Below are 22,813 nucleotides of genomic sequence, written 5' to 3' on the forward strand. Positions count from 1 at the left end.
GTATGGGACAAACAAGTAGATCAGCATGGTGTTGTGAAAAAAAATTGCAATTAATAATTTATTAGGATAGTTCAAGGAAGTAGCAACCAGTTTGATACAAGGGGACCATAGATGCTGTGTGATTATATCTGTAAAGAGCCATTTGCTATTGCCTCAAGGATAAATGCTGTCTTGGTTATATCAACTCCACGGAAAAACATGTTATGTTACATTAGAAAAACACATTTTAGAAAGTACATAGAAAGTTTGATGGAAAAAAACTCATCTATTCCATTTTCTTGAACTTTATTTTTAATTTACCTGTCTATAGGTTGATGTGAAGGCCCCAAGATATGCCACTATTCCAGAAGAAATCAGGATGTCACCTGTTAGGTTAGTATATTGAATGCCTAAATTTATGGCAGTCTCATTCCAACGAGTCTTCTCGCCACCAAGTCCACCAATGAGTTGTTCTGCTCGATCCAGCTTTTTACTGCACAAATCAACCTAGAAGATAAGCAACTTCCACTGTCACAGTCAAAGAAAATGTTGTGAACTTGTTTTATTTTCTGATTGTTAAAAAGGCAATGTTTACTAATATATTCAATTTAATGAGGTGATCAGAATGAGTCAAAAATAAGCTTAAATTGAGACAAAGTCTGCTTCATTATCATCATATATAGATGGGCTATATGGGGAATACTGGGAATGTGTTAGAAGCAATGGCAGACTGATTATCAATCTAGTGAACCACATCATGACTGCTCTCCATAACCAACAATTCGTGGAGTGAGAATTGAACCTGAAACTTCTGGCTTAGAGTCAAAGATATTACCTACTGAGCCACAAGACCTCCTAAACGAAGATTTAAACCACAAGAATCAATTTTGACCATTTCGTGCAATGGTGTCAATAAAAATTACTGAGCACGTGAAGAAAAACAAAGATTGCTAGTGAAACAATCATTGATACAGAAGTAAATACAGTTGGTAAGGAAGAGATTTAAGTTAACCTACAGCTAAGATAGACATTTAAATCTACAAAATGCAATTTTACAATAAATGTCTAGATTTTCATGAAGTCATGGAGAACCAACACCTCATCAAAAATGGCATCAGACCGCAGATCCAGGAATTCTACCTCTATTTCTGAGACACCCTATTTTTGCCCATAGGTAAAAGGGGGAATGATGGGTTTCATACATAAGAAACCAAATATTGACAGGGCATTTGAATAAGTACCAGTTAGGCTGGAGAGTTCTGTTTATAATGGTATGTTAATGATGATTTTTAACAGTAGACTTAATTGCGCATAACCGGTAGATGAGGTCTATGGAACTGTAAAGCTATCAAGTCATTTACATCCCCTGCTCTTTAAATGTTTTTAAAATTACAACCACCTGTGACTCCAAGTTGAAATAATGAGTTTCATCGAGTCTTTGTTAACATAAATCTAAGGGGATATCATTGCAAAATAATTATTACTTAACTGCAGAAAAATAAGGGAGAGAGGTGTAGGGAGGGAACTCAAGAATTTTGGTCCTTTGTAATTGAAGGCATGGCCACCAATGTTAGAGCAACTAGGATTGGGAATGTTTAAATTGTGAGAATTAGTTGAATACTAGAATAAAGGTAATTACAAAATTATGAAGGGATTTGATAACAAGATGAGAATTTTAAAACAACAATGTTATCTGACCAGGAACCAAGCTGAAGGAGCCCAAGAGTGATTGAAGTTTTGGACTTAGTACACCCAAGGACACAGAGAGAAGAGTTTTGGACAACATCAACAAATGGATAGAATGTGGGAAACCAGTCAAGTCACATAAGAACAATCAACTCTAGAGATAACAAAGCTGTTCAGGTTGTAAGTTTGCTCGCTGAGCTGGAAGTTTGTTTTCAGACATTTTGTCACCATGCTGGGTAACATCATCAGTTAGTCTCCGATGAAGCGCTGGCATTTTGTCCCACTTTCTATTTATGTGTCTTGGAATTCCCATGCATGTCTCTGTTTTACCTGTCCTAGGATGGATGTGTTGTCCCAGTCGAAGTGGTGTCCTTCTTCATCTGTACGTAAGGATACTAGTGGGTGTTGGGATGATTGCTTCTGTAATTAAGTATCTAGTCTTTGTGTGCTGCTTTCCTGTAGACGCTAGTCTGCAGTTCTCCATTAACTGTCTGTTCCAGGAACAGTCTGTTGTTGTTCACCTCCTCTTTTGTGAAATTTATGCCAGTAAGGATGCTGTTGATGATGTTGTAGGTTTCCTCTAATTTGTTCCATTTTGTGATGACAAAGGTGTCATCCATGTAGCGATACAAAATTTGTGTTGGATCATGGGGACAGCTGTTCGTTTGAGTCTCTGCATTATTGCTTCAGCTAAGAAGCCTGCTATTGGTGATCCTATGGGTGTTCCATTAACTTATTTGTAGGTTTTGTCATTTAAGATGAAGTGGGTAGTGAAGCACAGGCCTACTAGCTTGTGGATGTTGTCCTTGCTGATAAAGTTGGTGTTGTCTGGTATTTGAGTCCTTGGTTTGTCTAGTAGTGAGGTCAGTGTTTCTTTGGCTACGCTGATGTTAATTGGTGTGAATAGGATTGTTACATCAAATGAGACCATTATTTTATCCTCTTCTATTTTGGTGTCTTTGATGATGGTCAGGAATTCTTGGGTGGAGTGGATAGAGTGGCATGTCGTCTACTAGGTATTTCAGTTTTCGGTGGAATTCTTTTGCTAGTCTGTATTTCGGTGTGCCGGGGAGTGAGACAATGGGTTTGAGGGGTCCCCTGGTTTGAATACCTTAGGTAATCTATAGAAGCGAGGTGCGTTGGATCCACCAGATTTCGTTTTTTTAGAGATCTGTCTTGTTAATTTCACCTGATTTATGAAGCTTCTTCAATGCGGCTGTGATGCAGTTTTTGAGCTGTGGAGTCTCTATCGCCATCTGTTGATAAGTGTCGTTATCTGCGAGCAGTGACTTAATCTTTTCAATGTACTGTGTCCTGTTTAGGATGATGGTTATGCGCCCTTTGTCTGCAGGTAGGATTACAATGTTTCTGTCTTCTCTGAGTCCTTCTAGATCTTTCCTTTCCTGTGTGTTGAGGGTGTTCCCTTCCTTATTCTTGCTTTGTGTTGGTGCAACTGTCTGTCTGATGGTCTGCTGGGTTTCTTCTGAGTTCTTTGTCTTTCAGGGTTAATTCTAATGCTGCTAAGAAGTTCTTTGTCTGCGTCTCTGTAGCAGTAGTTCATCTCTCTTATTTTTCCACGTTTTTTAGTGGTTGGTTGGATAGGTTCTTAATTCAAGCTTCTGAGTTGTCCGTGCTGTTCTTTTGTGTGAGGTTGTCCAGTTTTTCTTGTAGGGATAGTTTTTCCTTTGTCTTGGTCTGTTGGTGTTTGATGCTGATGGCTCATTCTAATGTGCTTGTCCAGTTCATGGTCTGTTGCAAAGTGTTTTGGTGCTAAGTTTTCCAAAATTGCATCAGGACATTATTTAAATGGTCCACAACACACTGCCGCACCAAGGAATTACGAGCAGCAGAAGAAAAATACTTATACAGAGTATTCAAGAACAACCCGATCTGATAAACACAGTCTGCTGATTCTTCAACAACAAACCCAAACAAGTAGACACAACACGCCCAGAAACTCTGGCTACATTACCATACATCAAAGACATCTTGGAAATGACTACCAGACTACTCCGATCCCTTGGCATCATGGTAGCTCACAAACTTACAAGCACAGTGAAACAGCTACTGATGAACCTGAAACAAATGTTATTTACAAATTACCCTGCAAGGATTGTAACAAACATTACATCGGACAGACAGGCAGAAAACTAGTCACCAGCATACAAGAACACCAACTAGCCACCAAAAAACATGACCCACTATCACTAGTATCCTTACATACAGACCAAGAAGGACATCACGTCGACTGGGACAACACATTCATCCCAGGACAGGCTAAACAGAGACATGCATGGGAATTCCTAGAGGTCTGGCATTCAAACTGAAACTCCATCAATAAACACATCGATTTTGACCCCATTTACTAACCTCTGAGAAAAAGAACCGTAAATGATATCACCCACTGTAACAGACCAAGACATATAAATAGAAAGTGGGACAGAACACCAGCACTTCACTGGAGGCTCACTGATGATGTTACCTAGCTTGGTGATGAAACGTCTGAAAACGAACCTTCCAGCTCAGCGAGCAAACTTACAACCTGAACCTCAACCTGAGCTACAAATCTTCCAAAAAATCACATAACAAAGCTGTGAATGAAGGTTTCAGCAGCCCTTAGACAGAAACAGCAATGGAAATAAACAGTTAGAGTGATGGTAAGGATGTACAAAGCTTATCGCTCAGTTAAATACATCATCAAAGTTACAAATAATCTAGTTTATTCTCAGATCCTCCTGCCAAGAGAAGGAGCGGAGTTGGCAGTTAAGAAATGGGAGACTGAAGCAGGAGCTGAAAACAACTGAAAAACTTTATCCCAAAATTGAACTGGAGGAAGTTTCTGCTCATCCAATACTGGATATTGGATAAGTAGCCTGATAATTGAGCAGTGGAGTAAATGAGAAAGGTTTTGGTGAGGTAGAGTGGCTATCAGAATTGAAGATGAAAAAGCATAATAGTGCTTTTGGATGATGTTGTCAAGGACTGAAATATGGATGACAAATATCAGATGCCCAGGATATACCCTTAGAGTACACAAGAGGTAACAGCGCAGGAATGAGAGGAAACATTATTGCAAATGATACACTTGCTATGATTAGATAAGTAAGAACAGAACTAAGTGAAAGTAGTTCCACCCAGTTGAACAACCACGTACAAACATTGGAGGAAGATAATTTTGCCAATCTTGTCAAATATTACAGACTTGTCAAGAGGTCAAGGAGGGATAGTTTATCTTTATCAAAGTCACAAAGGATGTCATTTGTGACCCTGATGAGAGCCATTTTCCTATCATGACTTGAAGGGGAAACCTGATTGGATGAATTCAACTCTGGAATTCCAAAAAGATGCACTTGAGTTTCAGGCAAAAATCTTTTCAAGAACTGAGGAGAGGAAAGAGAGGTTGAATTTGAAGTGGTAGTTTCCAAAAGTGAAGAAGTTTAAGCTTTTTTTTAAGGGAGGGGTTATAAAGATGTATTTAAAAGAAGAATAGAGCAACAGAGGGACAAAACCTGAAGTATCACAGAAGGGAAAATCAAGTGGTCCTCAGTTCAGTGCTAGCAAAGGGACCCAGATATAACTCTATCTGGGATCACCGTATGTCAAGTCTGAGTCTTATCATAAATCAGCAAGTTATCCATGACACTGAGATGTCTTCTTTGCTCAAAATCTTCCCTTCTAATTGGGTGACATCGAACATACTCTATCACAGATTTCATAACATTACGCATTTGTTTTTTGTGCCTTTTGAATTACCACTTTAATGTGTTTTCTTGCTGGTAGACTATTAGGAGTCAGTGACGCACAGGTCACCTCAAAATTTATGTTTTCTTGTTCAGACTTTGCTGTAGGAATATGTGACAATGCGGGTCTTGCAGTCTGACTTTCCCCTGAATATATTCTTTTTCAACAGCTTTATTCAACTGAGAGAGATCTACATCAATTACATTTGATTTCAGTACTGGCACCAAATCAAAACACCCAATTGTAGGTTTTGTTTGGTTAGATAATTCCTTTATGTAGTATCAATTCAATTTCTTGTTACACCATCTGCAAAAATGGTGAGGAATTTTACTTAGACTGCACAAGCATAACTAGTTTCATATCTGGTCATAAAAGAAAAATTATAAACTGTTTCTGCCATTATCTTGGCTTTCCAATACCTCTGTAGATGGGTTGTGTACCTGTAGAGGTTCTTCTACATTAAAGTGAATAGTCATGGTTCTGGATTACAAGCTTAAAAGATTAAAAGGTTCTGGATTTTCCAGTGCGAGCAGCAGCGAAGGTAAGACCGTTTGGTTTTAAAAGTGCTTACTGGTAGCGGGCAGCGGTGTTTTTTTTCTTTCACTCTCTCTTCACAGAAAGAGCGGGAGCACCAGGGGGAAGTGACGACGACCAGAGGGGCAGCCGGGAAGGAAAGCTGTGAGTATTTATACTCACCCTTCGAAGCCGTTGGTCATTTCCAGTGCGAGCAGCAGCGAAGGTAAGACCGTTTGGTTTTAAAAGTGCTTACTGGTAGCGGGCAGCGGTGTTTTTTTTTCTTTCACTCTCTCTTCACAGAAAGAGCGGGAGCACCAGGGGGAAGTGACGACGACCAGAGGGGCAGCCGGGAAGGAATGCGGTGAGTATTTATACTCACCCTTCGAAGCCGTTGGTCATTTCCAGTGCGAGCAGCAGCGAAGGTAAGACCGTTTGGTTTTAAAAGTGCTTACTGGTAGCGGGCAGCGGTGTTTTTTTTTCTTTCACTCTCTCTTCACAGAAAGAGCGGGAGCACCAGGGGGAAGTGACGACGACCAGAGGGGCAGCCGAGACCCGGAAGCAGTTAGTGTAAGCTTACCTGGGTAGGTTTTTTCCCCCTTTAAAAGCGCGAAGGAGAGGAACCCGAGGCACTACACGGGTAGTGCCTCCCACCCGCCCTCCTCCTCTAACCTAATAATAACACCTGTTGTGGTAAGTAGGTAAGTGCTGAATTTTGCTTGTTGTATTCTTTAGACCCAGTTTTTTTTTTTTTAAATAAAAGTTAGCTTTAGAGGGATGGCAGTGAAGGCAGTGCAATGTTCCTCCTGCAACATGTATGAGGTGAGGGATGCCATCGACGTCCCTGCCGATTACACTTGCAGGAAGTGCACCCATCTCCAGCTCCTCCAAGACCGTGTTAGGGAACTGGAGCTGGAGTTGGATGAACTTCGGATCATTCGGGAGGCAGAGGGGGTCATAGATCAGAGTTATAGGGAAGTAGTAACTCCAAAGATGGCAGATAGATGGGTGACAGTGAGGGGGACTGGGAGGAAGCAGCCAGTGCAGGGACCCCCTGCGGCCGTTCCCCTCAAGAACAAGTATACCGTTTTGGATACTTGTGGGGGGGATGACTTACCAAGGGTAAGTAACGGGGCTCAGGTCTCTGGCACGGAGCCTGTCCCCGTTACTCAGAAGGGAAGGGTGAAGAAGAGCAGAGCAGTAGTAATTGGGGACTCGATAGTTAGGGGCACAGATAGGCGGTTTTGTGGGAACGAGAGAGACTCACGTTTGGTATGTTGCCTCCCAGGTGCAAGGGTACGTGATGTCTCTGATCGTGTTTTCCGGGTCCTTAAGCGGGAGGGGGAGCAGCCCGAAGTCGTGGTCCATATTGGCACCAACGACATAGGTAGGAGGAGTGCCGAGGATGTTAAACAGGCTTTCAGGGAGCTAGGTTGGAAGCTCATAGTTAGAACGAACAGAGTTGTTGTCTCTGGTTTGTTACCCGTGCCACGTGATCGAGAGTCGAGGAATAGGGAAAGAGAACACTTAAATGCGTGGCTACAGGGATGGTGCAGGAGGGAGGGATTCCTGTTTTTGGATAACTGGGGTTCTTTCTGGGGACGGTGGGACCTCTATAAACAGGATGGTCTACACCTGAACCTGAGGGGCACCAGTATCCTTGGGGGGAGGTTTGCTAGTGCTCTTGGGGGGGGTTTAAACTAACTCTGCAGGGGCATGGGAACCCAGATTGTAGCTTCAGGGTGCAGGGCCTGGAGTGTAGGGAGGTTAGGAACATGGCATCAATTTCCAAGGAGGGTGTCTGTAAACAGGAAAGTGGCTTGAAGTGTGTATACTTCAATGCAAGAAGTATACGAAATAAGGTAGGTGAACTTGCAGCGTGGGTTGGTACCTGGGACTTCGATGTTGTGGCTATTACGGAGACATGGCTAGAACAGGGACAGGATTGGCTGTTGCAGGTTCCTGGATTTAAATGTTTTAGTAGGGTCAGAGGTGGGGGTAAAAGAGGGGGAGGTGTGGCATTGCTTGTCAAAGATAGTATTACAGTGGTGGAAAGGACGATGGATGAGGACTTGCCATCTGAGGTAGTTTGGGCTGAGGTTAGGAATAGGAAAGGTGAGGTCACCCTGTTAGGAGTCTTTTACAGGCCTCCTAATAGTCCTAGAATCATTGAAGAAAGGATAGGGAAGGTGATTCAGGAGATGAGTGACAGTAATAGGGTGGTTGTTATGGGGGACTTTAACTTTCCTGATATTGATTGGGAAAGCTATAGCTCAAGTTCGTTAGATGGGTCAGTGTTTGTTCAATGTGTGCAGGAGAGTTTCCTGACACAATATGTAGACAGGCCAACAAGAGGTGAGGCCATACTGGATTTGGTTCTGGGTAACGAACCAGGCCAGGTGTTAGAATTAGAGGTAGGTGAGCACTTTGGGGATAGTGACCATAATTCGGTGATTTTTACTCTCGTGATGGAGAGGGATAAGTGTGTACTACAGGGCAAGAGTTATAGCTGGGGTCAGGGAAATTATGATGCGGTGAGGCATGACTTAGGATGTGTGGCTTGGAAAAGTAGACTCCAAGGCAAGAGTGTAAATGATATGTGGAGCTTGTTCAAGGAGCAACTATTGAGTGTCCTTGATAATTATGTACCTATATTGATTAGATTAGATTACATTACAGTGTAGAAACAGGCCCTTCGGCCCAACAAGTCCACACCGACCCGCCGAAGCGAAACCCACCCATACCCCTACATTTACCCCTTACCTAACACTACGGGCAATTTAGCATGGCCAATTCACCTGACCCTGCACATCTTTTTGGACTGTGGGAGGAAACCGGAGCACCCGGAGGAAACCCACGAAGACACGGGGAGAACGTGCAAACTCCACACAGTCAGTCGCCTGAGGTGGGAATTGAACCCGGGTCTCAGGCGCTGTGAGGCAGCAGTGCTAACCACTGTGCCACCGTGCCGCCCATACCTGTCAGGCAGGGAGGAAAGGGTCGTGCGAGGGAGCCGTGGTTTAATAAGGAATTGGAATCCCTTGTTAAATGGAAGAGGGCGGCCTATCTCAAGATGAGACGTGAAGGTTCAATTGGGGCGATTGAGAGTTATAGGGTAGCCAGGAAGGACCTGAAGAGAGAGCTAAGAGCAGCAAGGAGGGGACATGAAAGATCCTTAGTTGGTAGGATTAGGGAAAACCCTAAGGCTTTCTATAGGTATGTTAGGAATAAAAGAATGACTAGGGTAGGAATAGGTCCAGTCAAGGATAGTAGTGGGAAGTTGCGTGTGGAGGCGGAAGAGATTGGGGAGACACTGAATGAATACTTTTCTTCAGTATTTACTCAGGAACAGGGCATTGTCGTCGATGTGAATACTGAGACACAAATAAGTAGAATGGATGGCTTTGAGGTATGTAGAGAAGAGGTGTTGGAAATCCTGGAAAAGGTGAAAATAGATAAGTCCCCTGGGCCTGATGGCATTTATCCTAGGATTCTCTGGGAAGCAAGGGAGGAGATTGCAGAGCCATTGGCCTTGATTTTTATGTCCTCTTTGTCTACAGGAGTAGTGCCAGAAGACTGGAGGATAGCAAATGTGGTTCCCTTGTTCAAAAAGGGGAGTAGGGATAACCCTAGTAACTATAGGCCGGTGAGTCTCACTTCTGTTGTGGGCAAAGTCTTAGAGAGAATTGTAAGGGATAGGATTTATGCACATCTGGATAGGAATAATGTGATCAAGGATAGTCAGCATGGTTTTGTGAAGGGCAGGTCGTGCCTCACAAACCTTATTGAATTCTTTGAAAAGGTGACGAAGGAGGTTGATGAGGGGAAAGCGGTAGATGTGGTATATATGGATTTTAGTAAGGCGTTTGATAAGGTTCCCCATGGTAGGCTACTGCAGAAAATACGGAGATATGGCATTGAGGGTGAGTTGGAGGTTTGGATTAGGAATTGGCTGGATGGAAGAAGACAGAGGGTAGTAGTTGATGGCAAAGTTTCTTCATGGAGTGCCGTCACTAGCGGTGTTCCGCAAGGATCTGTTTTGGGACCATTGCTGTTTGTCATTTTTATAAATGACCTGGAAGAGGGGTTAGAAGGTTGGGTGAGCAAGTTTGCGGATGATACGAAAGTCGGAGGAGTTGTTGACAGTGAGGAAGGATGTGGCAGGTTACAGCAGGATATAGAGAAGCTGCAGAGCTGGGCAGAAAGGTGGCAAATGGAATTCAATGTAGCTAAGTGTGAGGTGATTCACTTTGGGAAGAATAACAAAAAGTTGGGGTACTGGGCTAATGGTCGGATACTTGGTAGTGTGGATGAGCAGAGGGATCTTGGTGTCCATGTACACAGATCTCTGAAAGTTGCCACCCAGGTAAATAGTGCGGTGAGGAAGGCATATGGCGTACTGGCTTTTATTGGTAGAGGAATTGAGTTCCGGAGTCCTGAGGTCATGATGCAGTTGTATAAGACTCTGGTGCGGCCGCATCTGGAATATTGTGTGCAGTTTTGGTCGCCATACTATAGGAAGGATGTGGAGGCACTGGAACGGGTGCAGAGGAGGTTTACCAGGATGTTGCCTGGTATGGAAGGAAGATCGTATGAGGAAAGACTGAGACACTTGGGGCTGTTTTCATTAGAGAAAAGAAGGTTTAGGGGTGACTTGATTGAGGTGTACAAGATGATTAGGGGGTTAGATAGGGTTGACAGTGTGAACCTTTTCCCGCGTATGGAGTCGGGTATTACAAGGGGGCATAGCTTTAAATTAAGGGGGGGTAGATATAGGACTGAAGTTAGGGGTAGGTTCTTCACTCAGCGAGTCGTAAGTTCATGGAATGCCCTGCCAGTAGCAGTGGTGGACTCTCCCTCTTTATGGGCATTTAAGCGGGCATTGGATAGGTATATGGAGGATAGTGGGTTAGTATAGGTTAGGTGGGCTTGGATCGGCGCAACATCGAGGGCCAAAGGGCCTGTACTGCGCTGTATTCTTCTATGTTCTATGTTCTATGTTCTAAGCAAAGGAAGGAAATTTTTCACTCCTGGTTTGGCATGAGCAATGGCAAAAAAAGGGAAAAGAAAGGGAAAATGAACAATAACTGAATTTCAACCTTAAGAAAAACTTTTCCACTCAAGCCTTAAATTGTGACTTCAAAATCTTGCCATTTTGACATGACTATTTTTAATTTCCATGTATTTGCATCCCATTAAAGCCTCAACTCACTCTTTTCAATGTTACATCCAGTTTTCTTCTCCTTCTCCAAGAAACCAAACAGTGCAATATTCTGACATGTAAATCAAAATTGATTCCTGGCTGCTGCAGCTAATGTAAGTTAATATTAAACTGCTTCATCATAACAATATCCCTGCATACTCCATGGTAATCCTTCCTCCTTGGCCCTTCATTCATTCAGGTCAGCATGAGCAAATGACCACTTTTACCAGATCATCACACGTGCTTACTATGCTCATAAATCACTTCAACTCTTTATGTTGAAGTTCAATGACACCTATAACTCACATGCATCTGTTAGGTTGCTTTGCTCACAGGCTTCTCATGTATCTGCACAGGATGAATCTCATGGCTGTTAGGCATTCATTCAGTTTGCACTAGCTTTTAGGCTATCAGTCTCTGTATACTTCATATTGCTTTCTTTGCGCACGCTTGCTGACTTCAGCAGTTTATTTGATCGATTATTAGATTAGATTAGATTCTCTACAGTGTGGAAATAGGCCCTTCGGCCCACCAAGTTCACACCGACCCTCCGAAGAGTAACCCACCCAGACCCATTTCCCTCTGACTAATGCACCTAACAGTATAGGCAATTTAGCATGGTCAATTCACCTAACCTGCACAGCTTTGGACTGTGGGAGGAAAGCAGAGGAAACCCAGCAGTCACGGGGAGAATGTGCAAACTCCACACAGACAGTCACCCGAGGCTAGAATTGAACCTGGGACCCTGGTGCTGTGATACAGCAGTGCTAACCACTGAGCCACCGTGCTGCTCCACATGTACCAAGATATAGTGAAAAGTACTGTCTGAATGGTATCCAGGCAAATCATATCTTACATACGTACATCAGAGTAATAGAACAGAATGCAGAACATAGTGTCACAGATACAGAGAAGGTGCAGAGAAAGATCAAGTCTAGTGTGTGAGAGGTCTGTTTATTAGTCCAACAACAGCTATTCTTGAATCTGCTGGCAAATGTTTTCAAATTTTTATATCTTCTGCCTGCTGAAAGAGGGTGGAAGAGAGTATAATCAGGGCGGGAAGAGTCTTTGATTACATTGGCTGCTTTCCCAAGGCAGCAGGAAGTGTAGACAGAACCAATGGAAGGAAGGCTGGTTTTCAAATAGACTGGGCTTGTGTTCGCAAATCTGTAATTGACTTATGGGCTCCAGTTTCTATATAACATAACTAAGCTGTAAGCTAAGGGCTAGGGGATAAAGTAGGGAAATGCAGACTTAAATTTGATAGGGCATGCAAGGCTTTGGGGAGGGTAGGGTCAACTACATTGGCAGGCTGAATCTACAAATCACTCTGTGAAGTATTACCTATGTTGTATTCTACCCTCATCAAAAGCACAAATGCACAATGGAAATTAAAAATGGCTGCCATAGTACCTGAAGTAAGAAGAGTAAAACTTTTTTTTTGTTTGAGGCAGCAGGATTTTTTGAGAAAGATATGCGAGACTGGTCAAAGAGAAATATACAGTTGTCTACACAGTACAAGTAAAGACATCTGTATTGAAAGTTTTGTGGCAATGATCAACTTTGTCAACTGAAAATTATAGCTATAAGTAATCTTGACCATGTCATTGAATGTTACAAATGAATTGCCGTAATGGCTGAGAAGCAGAACTAAGATCAGTAATGTAAATTTTCACCTATGTTCCACAATTTACAATGACATGGTCTAGGAGCGACCTATCTCAATATGAACTACAAAATGTCCACATTACTATCTTATGCGCAATTTTGCCTTCATGCATAATGTGATGGTTTGAAACAGTGGGGAAAAGATTGTCATTCTTTCTATGACACTTAGAATCTCTGACTGCATGTGTGCCTTATGACTTGTGCAGTATATCTCTGAGGAGAAAGTGAGGTCTGCAGATGCTGGAGATCAAAGTTGAAACTTTATTGCTGGAACAGCACAGCAGGTCAGGCAGCATCCAGGGAACAGGAGATTCGACGTTTCGGGAACAGGCCCTTCTTCAGGAATGAGCAGAGAGTGTTCAGCAGGAGAAGATAAAAGGTAGGGAGGAGGGACTTGGAGGAGGGGCGTTGGAAATGTGATAGGTGGAAAGAGGTCAAGGTGAGGGTGATAGGTCGGAGTAGGATGGAGGCGGAGAGGTCAAGAAGAAGACTGCAGGTCAGGAAGGCGGTGCCGGGCTGGAGGGATTCGGCTGAGACAAGGTGGGGGGAGGGGGGATGAAGAAACTGGTGAAGTCCAAGTTCATCCCCTGTGGTTGGAGGGTTCCCAGTCAGAAGATAAGACGCTCCTCCTCCGACCGTCGCGTTGTTGTGGTTTGGCGGTGGATGAGTCCAATGACCTGCATATCCTCAGTGGAGTGGGAGGGGGAGTTGAAATGCTGTGCTACAGGGTGGTTGGGTTGGTTCGTCCGGGTGGTCCAGAGGTGCTCTCTGAATCGCTCCGCAAGTAGGCGGCCTGTCTCCCCAATATAGAGGAGGCCACACCGGCTGCAGCGGATGCAGTAGATGATGTGGGTGGAGGTGCAGGTGAATCTGTGGCGGATATGGAAGTTTGCTTTGGGGCCTTGGAGAGAAGTGAGGGGGGAGGTGTGGGCGCAAGTGTTGCACCTCCTGCGGTTGCAAGGGAAGGTGCCGGGAGTGGAGGTTGGGTCGGTGGGGGGTGTGGATCTGACAAGGGAGTCGCGGAGGGAGTGGTCTCTACGGAAAGCTGATAGGGGAGGGGAGGGAAATATATCCTTGGTGCTGGGGTCTGTTTGGAGGTGGCGGAAGTGACGGCGGATGATGCGCTGTACATGGAGATTGGTGGGGTGGTAGGTGAGGACCAGTGGGGTTCTGTCCTGGTGGCGGTTGGAGGGGCGGGGCTCAAGGGCGGAGGAGCGGGAAGTGGAGGAGATGCGGTGGAGGGCACCGTCGACCACGTCGGGGGGGAAATTGCGGTCCTTGAAGAAGGAGGCCATCTGTGTTGTACGTATTTTGAACTGGTCCTCCTGGGAGCAGATGCGGCGGAGACGAAGGAATTGGGAGAATGGGATGGCGTTTTTACAGGGGGCAGGATGGGAGGAGGTGTAGTCCAGGTAGCTGTGGGAATCAGTTGGTTTGTAGTAGATGTCCGTGTTGATTCGGTCGCCTGAGATAGAAACAGAAAGGTCTAGGAAGGGGAGGGAGGAGTCCGAGACTGTCCAGGTGAATTTGAGGTCGGGGTGGAAGGTGTTAGTGTAGTGGATGAACTGTTCAACCTCCTCGTGGGAGCACGAGGTAGCGCCGATACAGTCATCAATGTAGCGAAGGAAAAGATGGGGGGGTGGGGCCAGTGTAGTTGCGGAAGATGGATTGTTCCACATACCCTACGAAGAGGCAGGCATAGCTGGGGCCCATGCGGGTGCCCATGGCTACTCCTTTTGTTTGGAGAAAGTGGGAGGATTGGAAAGAAAAGTTGTTCAGGGTGAGGACCAGTTCGGTCAGTCGAAGGAGGGTGTCGGTGGAAGGGTACTGGGTGGTACGGCGGGAAAGGAAGAAGCGGAGTGCTTTGAGTCCTTCGTGATGGGGGATGGAGGTGTACAGGGACTGGATGTCCATGGTGAAGATGAGGCGTTGGGGACCGGGGAAGCGGAAATCCTGGAGGAGGTGGAGAGCGTGGGTGGTGTCACGAACGTAGGTGGGGAGTTCTTGGACTAATGGGGACAGGACCGTGTCGAGGTATGCCGAGATGAGTTCGGTTGGGCAGGAGCAGGCTGAGACGATGGGTCGTCCGAGGCAGTCAGGTTTGTGGATTTTGGGCAGGAGGTAGAAACGGGTGGTGCGGGGTTGTGGGACTATGAGGTTGGAGGCGGTGGATGGGAGGTCCCCTGAGGTGATGAGGTTATGGATGGTCTGGGAGATGATGGTTTGGTGGTGGGGGGTGGGGTCATGGTCAAGGGGACGGTAGGAGGAGGTATCTGCGAGCTGGCGTTTGGCCTCAGCGGTGTAAAGGTCTGTGCGCCAAACTACTACTGCGCCTCCCTTGTCAGCTGGTTTAAATCATCTACTGCATCCGCTGCAGCCGGTGTGGCCTCCTCTATATTGGGGAGACAGGCCGCCTACTTGCGGAGCGATTCAGAGAGCACCTCTGGGCCACCCGGACGAACCAACCCAACCACCCTGTAGCACAGCATTTCAACTCCCCCTCCCACTCCACCGAGGATATGCAGGTCATTGGACTCATCCACCGCCAAACCACAACAACGCGACGGTCGGAGGAGGAGCGTCTTATCTTCCGACTGGGAACCCTCCAACCACAGGGGATGAACTTGGACTTCACCAGTTTCTTCATCCCCCCTCCCCCCACCTTGTCTCAGCCGAATCCCTCCAGCCCGGCACCGCCTTCCTGACCTGCAGTCTTCTTCTTGACCTCTCCGCCTCCATCCTACTCCGACCTATCACCCTCACCTTGACCTCTTTCCACCTATCACATTTCCAACGCCCCTCCTCCAAGTCCCTCCTCCCTACCTTTTATCTTCTCCTGCTGAACACTCTCTGCTCATTCCTGAAGAAGGGCCTGTGCCCGAAACATCGAATCTCCTGTTCCCTGGATGCTGCCTGACCTGCTGTGCTGTTCCAGCAATAAAGTTCCAGTATATCTCTGAATCAGCTCTAATGCATGAGAGAACATCCTATTGTTCTCCTTGTCGAAGGACTCCATGTCCCAGTGTTTGGAATGACAATGGTTAAATGTCATTTGTACATGCTGTGACTGCTGACTGATAAAATGATTGAAAAACTGTTTTTTTTTCTGATTGAAATCATCAACAACGGATCCAGATGCAGAGCCTGTTGTCAGTTCTGTGTCTGCTTGTCTGCTGTACTACTAGATTTCATAAAATTTCCAAGTGAGAATAGTATGTGACTTGGCAGGGAACTTGCAAGTGGTAAAATTCCCATGCATTGGCTGCTTTTGTCCCTCTGTCCAGAAGGTGCTATCAAAAAAGCCTTGGTGATTTATTCTCATGCATCTTGAGTTTCTCCCTCTTTTCCATTAACTGAGCAAAAGCAGAGGTGTTACTTGCAACTTCTTTAGTGAAGACTGATGCAAAACACATGCTTAATTCATCTGTCATGTCTTTATTTTCTATCTTACTTCCCCAAATTCACTTTGTGTTATCTGCAAACTTAGAAACAATGTCCTCAGTTCCTTCACACAGATTGTTAATGTACTATGTGAATAGTTATGCCCCAACACATCCCCCTATAGAACTTTACTAGTCACCGGCTGCTATCCTGAAAAAATCTCTTTATCTCTACTCTCTGCCTTCAGCCAGTCAGCCAATGCTCTATCTATGCCAGTACTTGCCCCTAACATCATGGGCTCTTATCTTATTCAGTGTGGCACCTTGTTGAAGGTCTTTTGGAAATCCAAACCGATCCACTCTTTTGTATAGCTTGCTCATTAAATTCTCAAAGAATTCTAACAGATGTTTCAAACATGACAAAGCCAAGCTGACTCAGTTCTATTTTACCATGCACTTCCAAGTACCCTGCAATCTCATCCCTAATAATGAAGTCTAAAATCTTACCAACAATCTAGGTCAGGTTAACAGGCCTATAATTTCCCATCTCCGTCCTACCTCTAGTGATTCCTGAAAGATCACCACCAAAGCATCCACAAACCCCTTAGCTATCTCCTTCAGAATGCTCCGGCATAGCCCATCTGGCCCAGGAGATTTATCCACCTTCAGACCTTTCAGTTTTCCCATAACTTTCCCCTTCATGATGGCCACAATGCTTATCTGGTATGCTACTGATATCTTCCACTGTGATGACTGATGCCAAGATTGGCTCAGAACGTATCTCAAGAAACTATCCCAACAATATTCTAAAATCTCTCAACCTTTGCCCATCTGATTTTTCCAGTCTATATATAAATTATAATATCCCATGATTTTTGTCATACCTCTCTGACAGGAAACCATTTTTTAAATTTTATATTCAATCCTACTGAGTAGTTTTTATTAGGGGGCCTGTACATTAATCCCATGAGTAACTTTGGGGGTTTATCATTTCTCATCTCTAACCAACAGTTACTGTATGCTAGTATGCTGAACTTAGATCATCTCTCTTTATTGTCACCCAGTTACCTTGGATAGCTTTATATCCTTCCTAGATGTCAGGTTCCTTTCAAATATTCAAGATCCAAGCTATGTCATGCTGCAGTCATGTCTCCTTAATGACTTTCAAATCATATTTATTCATTTTTATTTGTATTATTAGTTTATTTCATGCATCTTGAGTTCCTCCCTCCTTTCCATTAACTGAGTAAAAGCCACATGCCTTCAGATTGTTGTGAGGCACTTCATATTTAATACTGTTTGAGGACTCATGTCTACAAAATCGTGAACGTTCATTTGAACACTGAGAAGTTACCTGGACTATATTTAGTTTTCTGAAAAAAGGTCACTGAAAGGACATATTGGGCATTTTGTTTAAAATTCATTTCTTAAAACTCATATGGCTAAAGTTAATTGCTTGGACTTGTTTACTAGAAGTCACATGCCTTGATTTAACTGTCAGGAATTAGTTTTGATTTGGATCTTGTTTGGAGTTTAGTTAGGATATAGCCTCCTGAGTGAATGTACCGAATGTTTCCTGTTATTCTGAGTAATGCTTTTTGAAGGTGCAATGTGAAAACTGAAACACCAATCTGGCTGTTCTCTTGAAAAGCTTCTAAAACAGTTATTTTTGATGTTTCCTGATCAAGCTGCAACTGCAATCATTCCAGTGACAACTGCCTATGTTTAGTGATGCCCATCTAAATGTCAGCTGAAAGCCACCTTGAATATTTATGTCTTATCCGTTTCACCCTCCAAACACTAAAAAAAGTATTGGGCAAAGTTTACCCTCTGCCGTGAGTTATTTAGCAGGGTAGATATTTATACTTTCAGATGGAAAATTGGGTAAATCAACTGTACATCTTTGCTGAATAAGTCTTGTTTCCATAACATAATCAATACTTTTCTTGTTTATGAAAAAACACCTGGTGCTGGATCATTTAACTCTTAAAAAAGGTACTTAATGAGCTATATTGGTGACTGGATAAAACATTTTAATACGTGCTGTAACCAACGGTGTAGTTAGACTAGAGAGAGTGAGAGAGACCAGTGCACTCCTCCCATCTTAGTCATAACACGATACAGAGTCTTTGTGTCATTTTATTATTTTTGTGACTTCTAGCCTTATCTGTTGGTTTACTCTCTATTAGTTCTGGTCATGGTCTGTTTGTCATTCCCAAATTTGATCTTTTGCGCCAACTATTTAGTTTAAAATATTCTCAGCTTCCCTAGTTACATCGTTATCCTCAGCAAGATTCAAGTGCAGACCATCTCACTGGTACAACTTTCAATTCCTTAGTACTAGTGTCAGTGCCGCAATAACCTGAACACATTTCTACTGTATCATTCTTTGATCCACACATTCATTTTTCTAATTTTACTTGCCCTATATCAATTTATATGTGATGCCAGTAATAATCCAGACATTATGGTCTGTGAGGTTCTACTTTTCAGTTTGTACCTAGCTCCTCATTCTGACTATGAAGAACCTCTTTCCTTGTCCTGCCAATGTCAGTGGTACCTGCATGGACCACTATGACTAGATCCTCTGTCTCTCACCGTAAATTACTCTGTAGTCCTGATCAGATGGCCTGAACCTTGATCCCAGGCAGGCAACTTAATGCCAGCTGTTTTCTGTAGGGAATAGAGTCAATGACCACACCCCCCCCAAAACTTCCCCCAACATATTACATACCTTTTTGTTGCTCCCTCCCCCACCTGAATGGTCTCCATTGCCAGTGTCAGTTAACTCATCCACCCTGCAGCTCATACTCTCATCCAACAAGCTGAAAGGATTTCAAATATGTTGAATAATTGCAAAGGCACCTTTGCCCGTTGAGTACCCAAGCCTCACTCGCAGTCACACCCTGACCAGTCTCCAAATCAAAAGATTCTATCTTAAAGAATGTGACCACCTCCTGGGATAAAGTATCCAGTAACTTTTCTCTACACTGATGTGTCACAATGTATGATGTTTGGCTTCCAGCTTATAAACTCTGAGCTAAAGCTGTTCAAACTGCAAACACTTATTGCAGATATGGCTTGCCCTGGATCACAGTGGCATCCAGGAACCTCCATAAGCTGCAGCTATAACACATCAATTATTAAGGAAGGCAGGACATTGATGTGTTATAGCTGTAGCTTATGGAGGTTCCTGGATGCCACTGTGATCCAGGGCAAGCCCAATCTGCAATAATTAATAATATATTATTAATTACCTAATAATATCAGAAGAGACTGTTTTTCAGCAATCGAATAATCCAGTAAGAGAGACCATAAATAGGACTAAATGTAAGAGATTAAGGATGAAATGGATCAATATGTTTGCAAGAGTGGTTTTGAGATGTGGAATGCACTTCCAGAGTTGTTTAATGCAGCAAAGGCCATGGATGGAATCCTGTGGTATCTTGACTTTGATGGTCGAATAGTATTCAATCAGGTGGAAGACTAATGCATGAGACACCTGATTCTATCCCAAAAAGTTAATACTGGGAAGACAGATAAGGCAAAAGATAAGACTGATGCATTCACAACAATCTTTAGTCAGAAGTGCTGTGTGGATGATCCATCTCAGGTTCCTCCAGTGGTCCCCAGCATCACAGATGTCAATCTCCAGCCAATTCGATTCACTCCATATGATATCAAGAAACAGTTGGAGGCACTGGATACTGCAAAGGCAAAGAGCCCTGATAACATTCAGCAATAGTACTGAAAATGTGTGCTCCTGAACTTGCCACTTCCCTAGCCAAACTCTTCCAGTACAGTTTCAACACTGGCATCTACGCAACAACGTGGAAAACTGCCCAGGTATGTCCTGTACACAAAAAGCAGGACAAATCCAACCTGGCCAATTACTGCCCAATCAGTCTACTGTCCATCATTAGTAAAGTGATGGAAGGGGTCATCAACAGTGCTATGAAGCAGCACCTGCTCAGCAACAACCTGCTCAGTGATGCCCAGTTTAGGTTTCGCCAGAATCACTCAGCTCCTGATCTCATCACAGCCATGGTTCAAACGTGGACAAAAGAGCTGAATTCCAAAGGTGAGGTGAGAGTGACAGCCCTTGACATCAAGGCCACATTTGACCGAGTGTGGCAACAAGGAGCCCTGGCAAAATTGGAATCAACAGGTATCGGGGGTAAACACACCGCTGGTTAAAAACCATACCTGGCACAAAGGAAGATGGTTGTGGTTGTGGAGGGTCAGCCATCTCAGCTCCAGGACATCTCTGCAGGAATACCTCAGGGTAGTGTCTTCAGCCCAACAATCTTCAGCTGCTTCATCAATGACCTTCTCTCTGTCGTAATGTCAGAAGTGGGAATGTTCGCCGATGATTGTACCATTGTTCAGCACCATTCGCGATTCCTCAGATACTGAAGTACTCCATGTTCAAATGCAACAAGATCTGGACAATATCCAGGCTTGGGCAGAGAAGTGGCAAGTAACATTCGCGCCACACAAATGCCAGACAATGACCATCACCCATAAGAGACACTCCAACCACTGCCTCTTGGCATTCAACGGTATTGCCATCACTAAATCCTCCACTGTCAACATTCTTAGGGTTACCATTGACCAGAAACTCAACTGGTCTCACCAAATAAACACAGTGACTACAAGAACAGGTCAGAGACTAGACGAGTAACTCACTCCTGACACCCCAAAGTCTATTCACCATTCACCAAGTCAGCAGCATGATGGAATATTCCCCATTTGCCTGGGTAGGTGCAGCTCCAACAACACTCAAGAAGCTTGACACAATCCAGGACAAGCAACCCACTTGATTGGCATCACATCTACAAACCCTCCACCATTGACGCTCAGTAGCAAGAGAGTGTACTATCTACAAGATTCACTGTGGAAATTCACCAAAGATCCTTGGACAGCACCTTGCAAACCCATGACTACTTCCATCTAGAAGGACAAAGGCAGCAGGTACTTGGGAACACCACCACCTGCAAGTTCCCCTCCAAGCCACGTACTACCCTGACTTGGAAATATACCATCATTCCTTCATAGTTGTTGAGTCAAAATTCTGGCATTCCCTCCCTCCCGGCATCAACCCACAGCAAGTGTACTGCAGCAATTCAAGAAGGCAGCTCACCACCACCTTCTCAAGGGCAAATACGGATGGGCTATCAATACTGGCCAGCCAGCTTCGCCCAAGTCTCACAAATGAATTTTTTAAAATTTGAATAGTCTTCCCATCCTGTGACCAATTTGAGACTTTTAAGTAGGCAATTAATATCCCTGGAAGGACCTTAATTGACTGGCACTGGTTTAACCTGTTTTTTTCTTTTGGTGGGAGGGCACTCATCATTTTGGCTGTATAACTTTAAAACTGTGCGTGGTTACTTGCGGTTTCCCAGGAGGGTGCTTTTTTCAAAAACAATGGCACCTAGTTAAGGCTCATTCCTGAAGAAGGGCCTGTGCCCGAAACGTCGAATCTCCTGTTCTCTGGATGCTGCCTGACCTGCTGTGCTGTTCCAGCAATAAAGTTTCAACTTTGATCTCCAGCATCTGCAGACCTCACTTTCTCCACCTAGTTAAGGGGTCCAGCAAAGGAATATGGAGCCTGCTGAAAGCCATTTCTTGTCTTTGCTGCTGAACATCTTGCCCATGACCCCATCATGGAATCCCCTGTCTTGGCATCACAAGTCTTAGAATCCAGGTATTAACCCGGGCTTTAGGTGGCTAAGTGCTCAACGGTGGCCACCACCATCTGCTACAATTCAATAGAGGGCAGATCTCTAATTGGCAGGAAAATATTGGAGGGCAGGACATCCTGCCTCCGTGTCTTTGATTCAAGACGAAGGTCCACTGCTGCTTGTCAAACATCAGAGTGGCACACGATGCTGTGGCAACATGAGGCTCACATCAGCTCTCTGGCAGTCAGTCAAAAACCCCATTCCCACCATGTGATTCCGCCCTTTGTTAATATTTAAGAAAGGTTTAACTAGTTGTTTGAATAAATGGAACAGAATTTGATATAGGAACAGGTTAGGCAAAAGAAATTAGGATTACTGTTTGTGTGAGGGTTAAACAACATTGTAGTTCAATTTGTTCAAACAACCCAATTCCATATTATAATTGCAAAGTAATGCAATTGTAATACTTTTACATTTCAGGATCTCGGTCAGCAACTGACAGTGAAAGGAGGCAAATGAAGATGAAAGGGTAGGATATCATAAAACACAGGAGGGGAGACGAAACTGTGGGACTGGGGGTTTATCATAAATGCATTTAGAGAGTCAAGGACTGTTTGGGATAGTTAACATGGCTTCGCGCATGGGAAATCATGTCTCACAAACTTGACTGAGTTTTCTTTTGAGAATGTGAGCATAAAAATAGATGAGGGCAGAGCAGTAGCTGTTGTCTACATGGACTTTAGTAAAGCCTTTGACAAAGTTCCGCATGGTACGCTGGTTAGTAAAGTTAGATCATATGGGATTCAGGGAGAGCTTGCTAACTGTCCCCTATCAAAACTGGCTTGATGATAGGAGACGGAGAATGGTGGTGAAGGGTTGTTTTTTGGACTGGTGGCCTGTGACCAGCAGTGCTCCACAGGGATCAGTGCTGGATCCACTGTTGTTTGTCATTTACA

The 22,813-nt window shown here is 44.2% G+C and overlaps 1 protein-coding gene across 2 annotated transcripts in view; it reads right to left on the bottom strand.

Annotated features, from left to right (window-relative positions):
* Nucleotides 1–22,813, bottom strand: part of dnah7 (dynein, axonemal, heavy chain 7) — a 417,860-nt gene that overhangs the window by 161,940 nt on the left and 233,107 nt on the right. For both annotated transcript variants that reach the window (XM_087988680.1, XM_043692898.2), the window contains one exon: nt 301–486. In XM_087988680.1, the coding sequence (XP_087844806.1) occupies nt 301–486 (186 nt within the window). The remainder of the gene's footprint in view (nt 1–300; nt 487–22,813) is intronic.

The sequence above is a fragment of the Chiloscyllium plagiosum genome, unplaced genomic scaffold (assembly GCF_037043375.1).
Source record: "Chiloscyllium plagiosum isolate Xiang-an unplaced genomic scaffold, Cpla_swu_hap1 HiC_scaffold_7, whole genome shotgun sequence".
NCBI lineage: Eukaryota > Metazoa > Chordata > Chondrichthyes > Orectolobiformes > Hemiscylliidae > Chiloscyllium > Chiloscyllium plagiosum.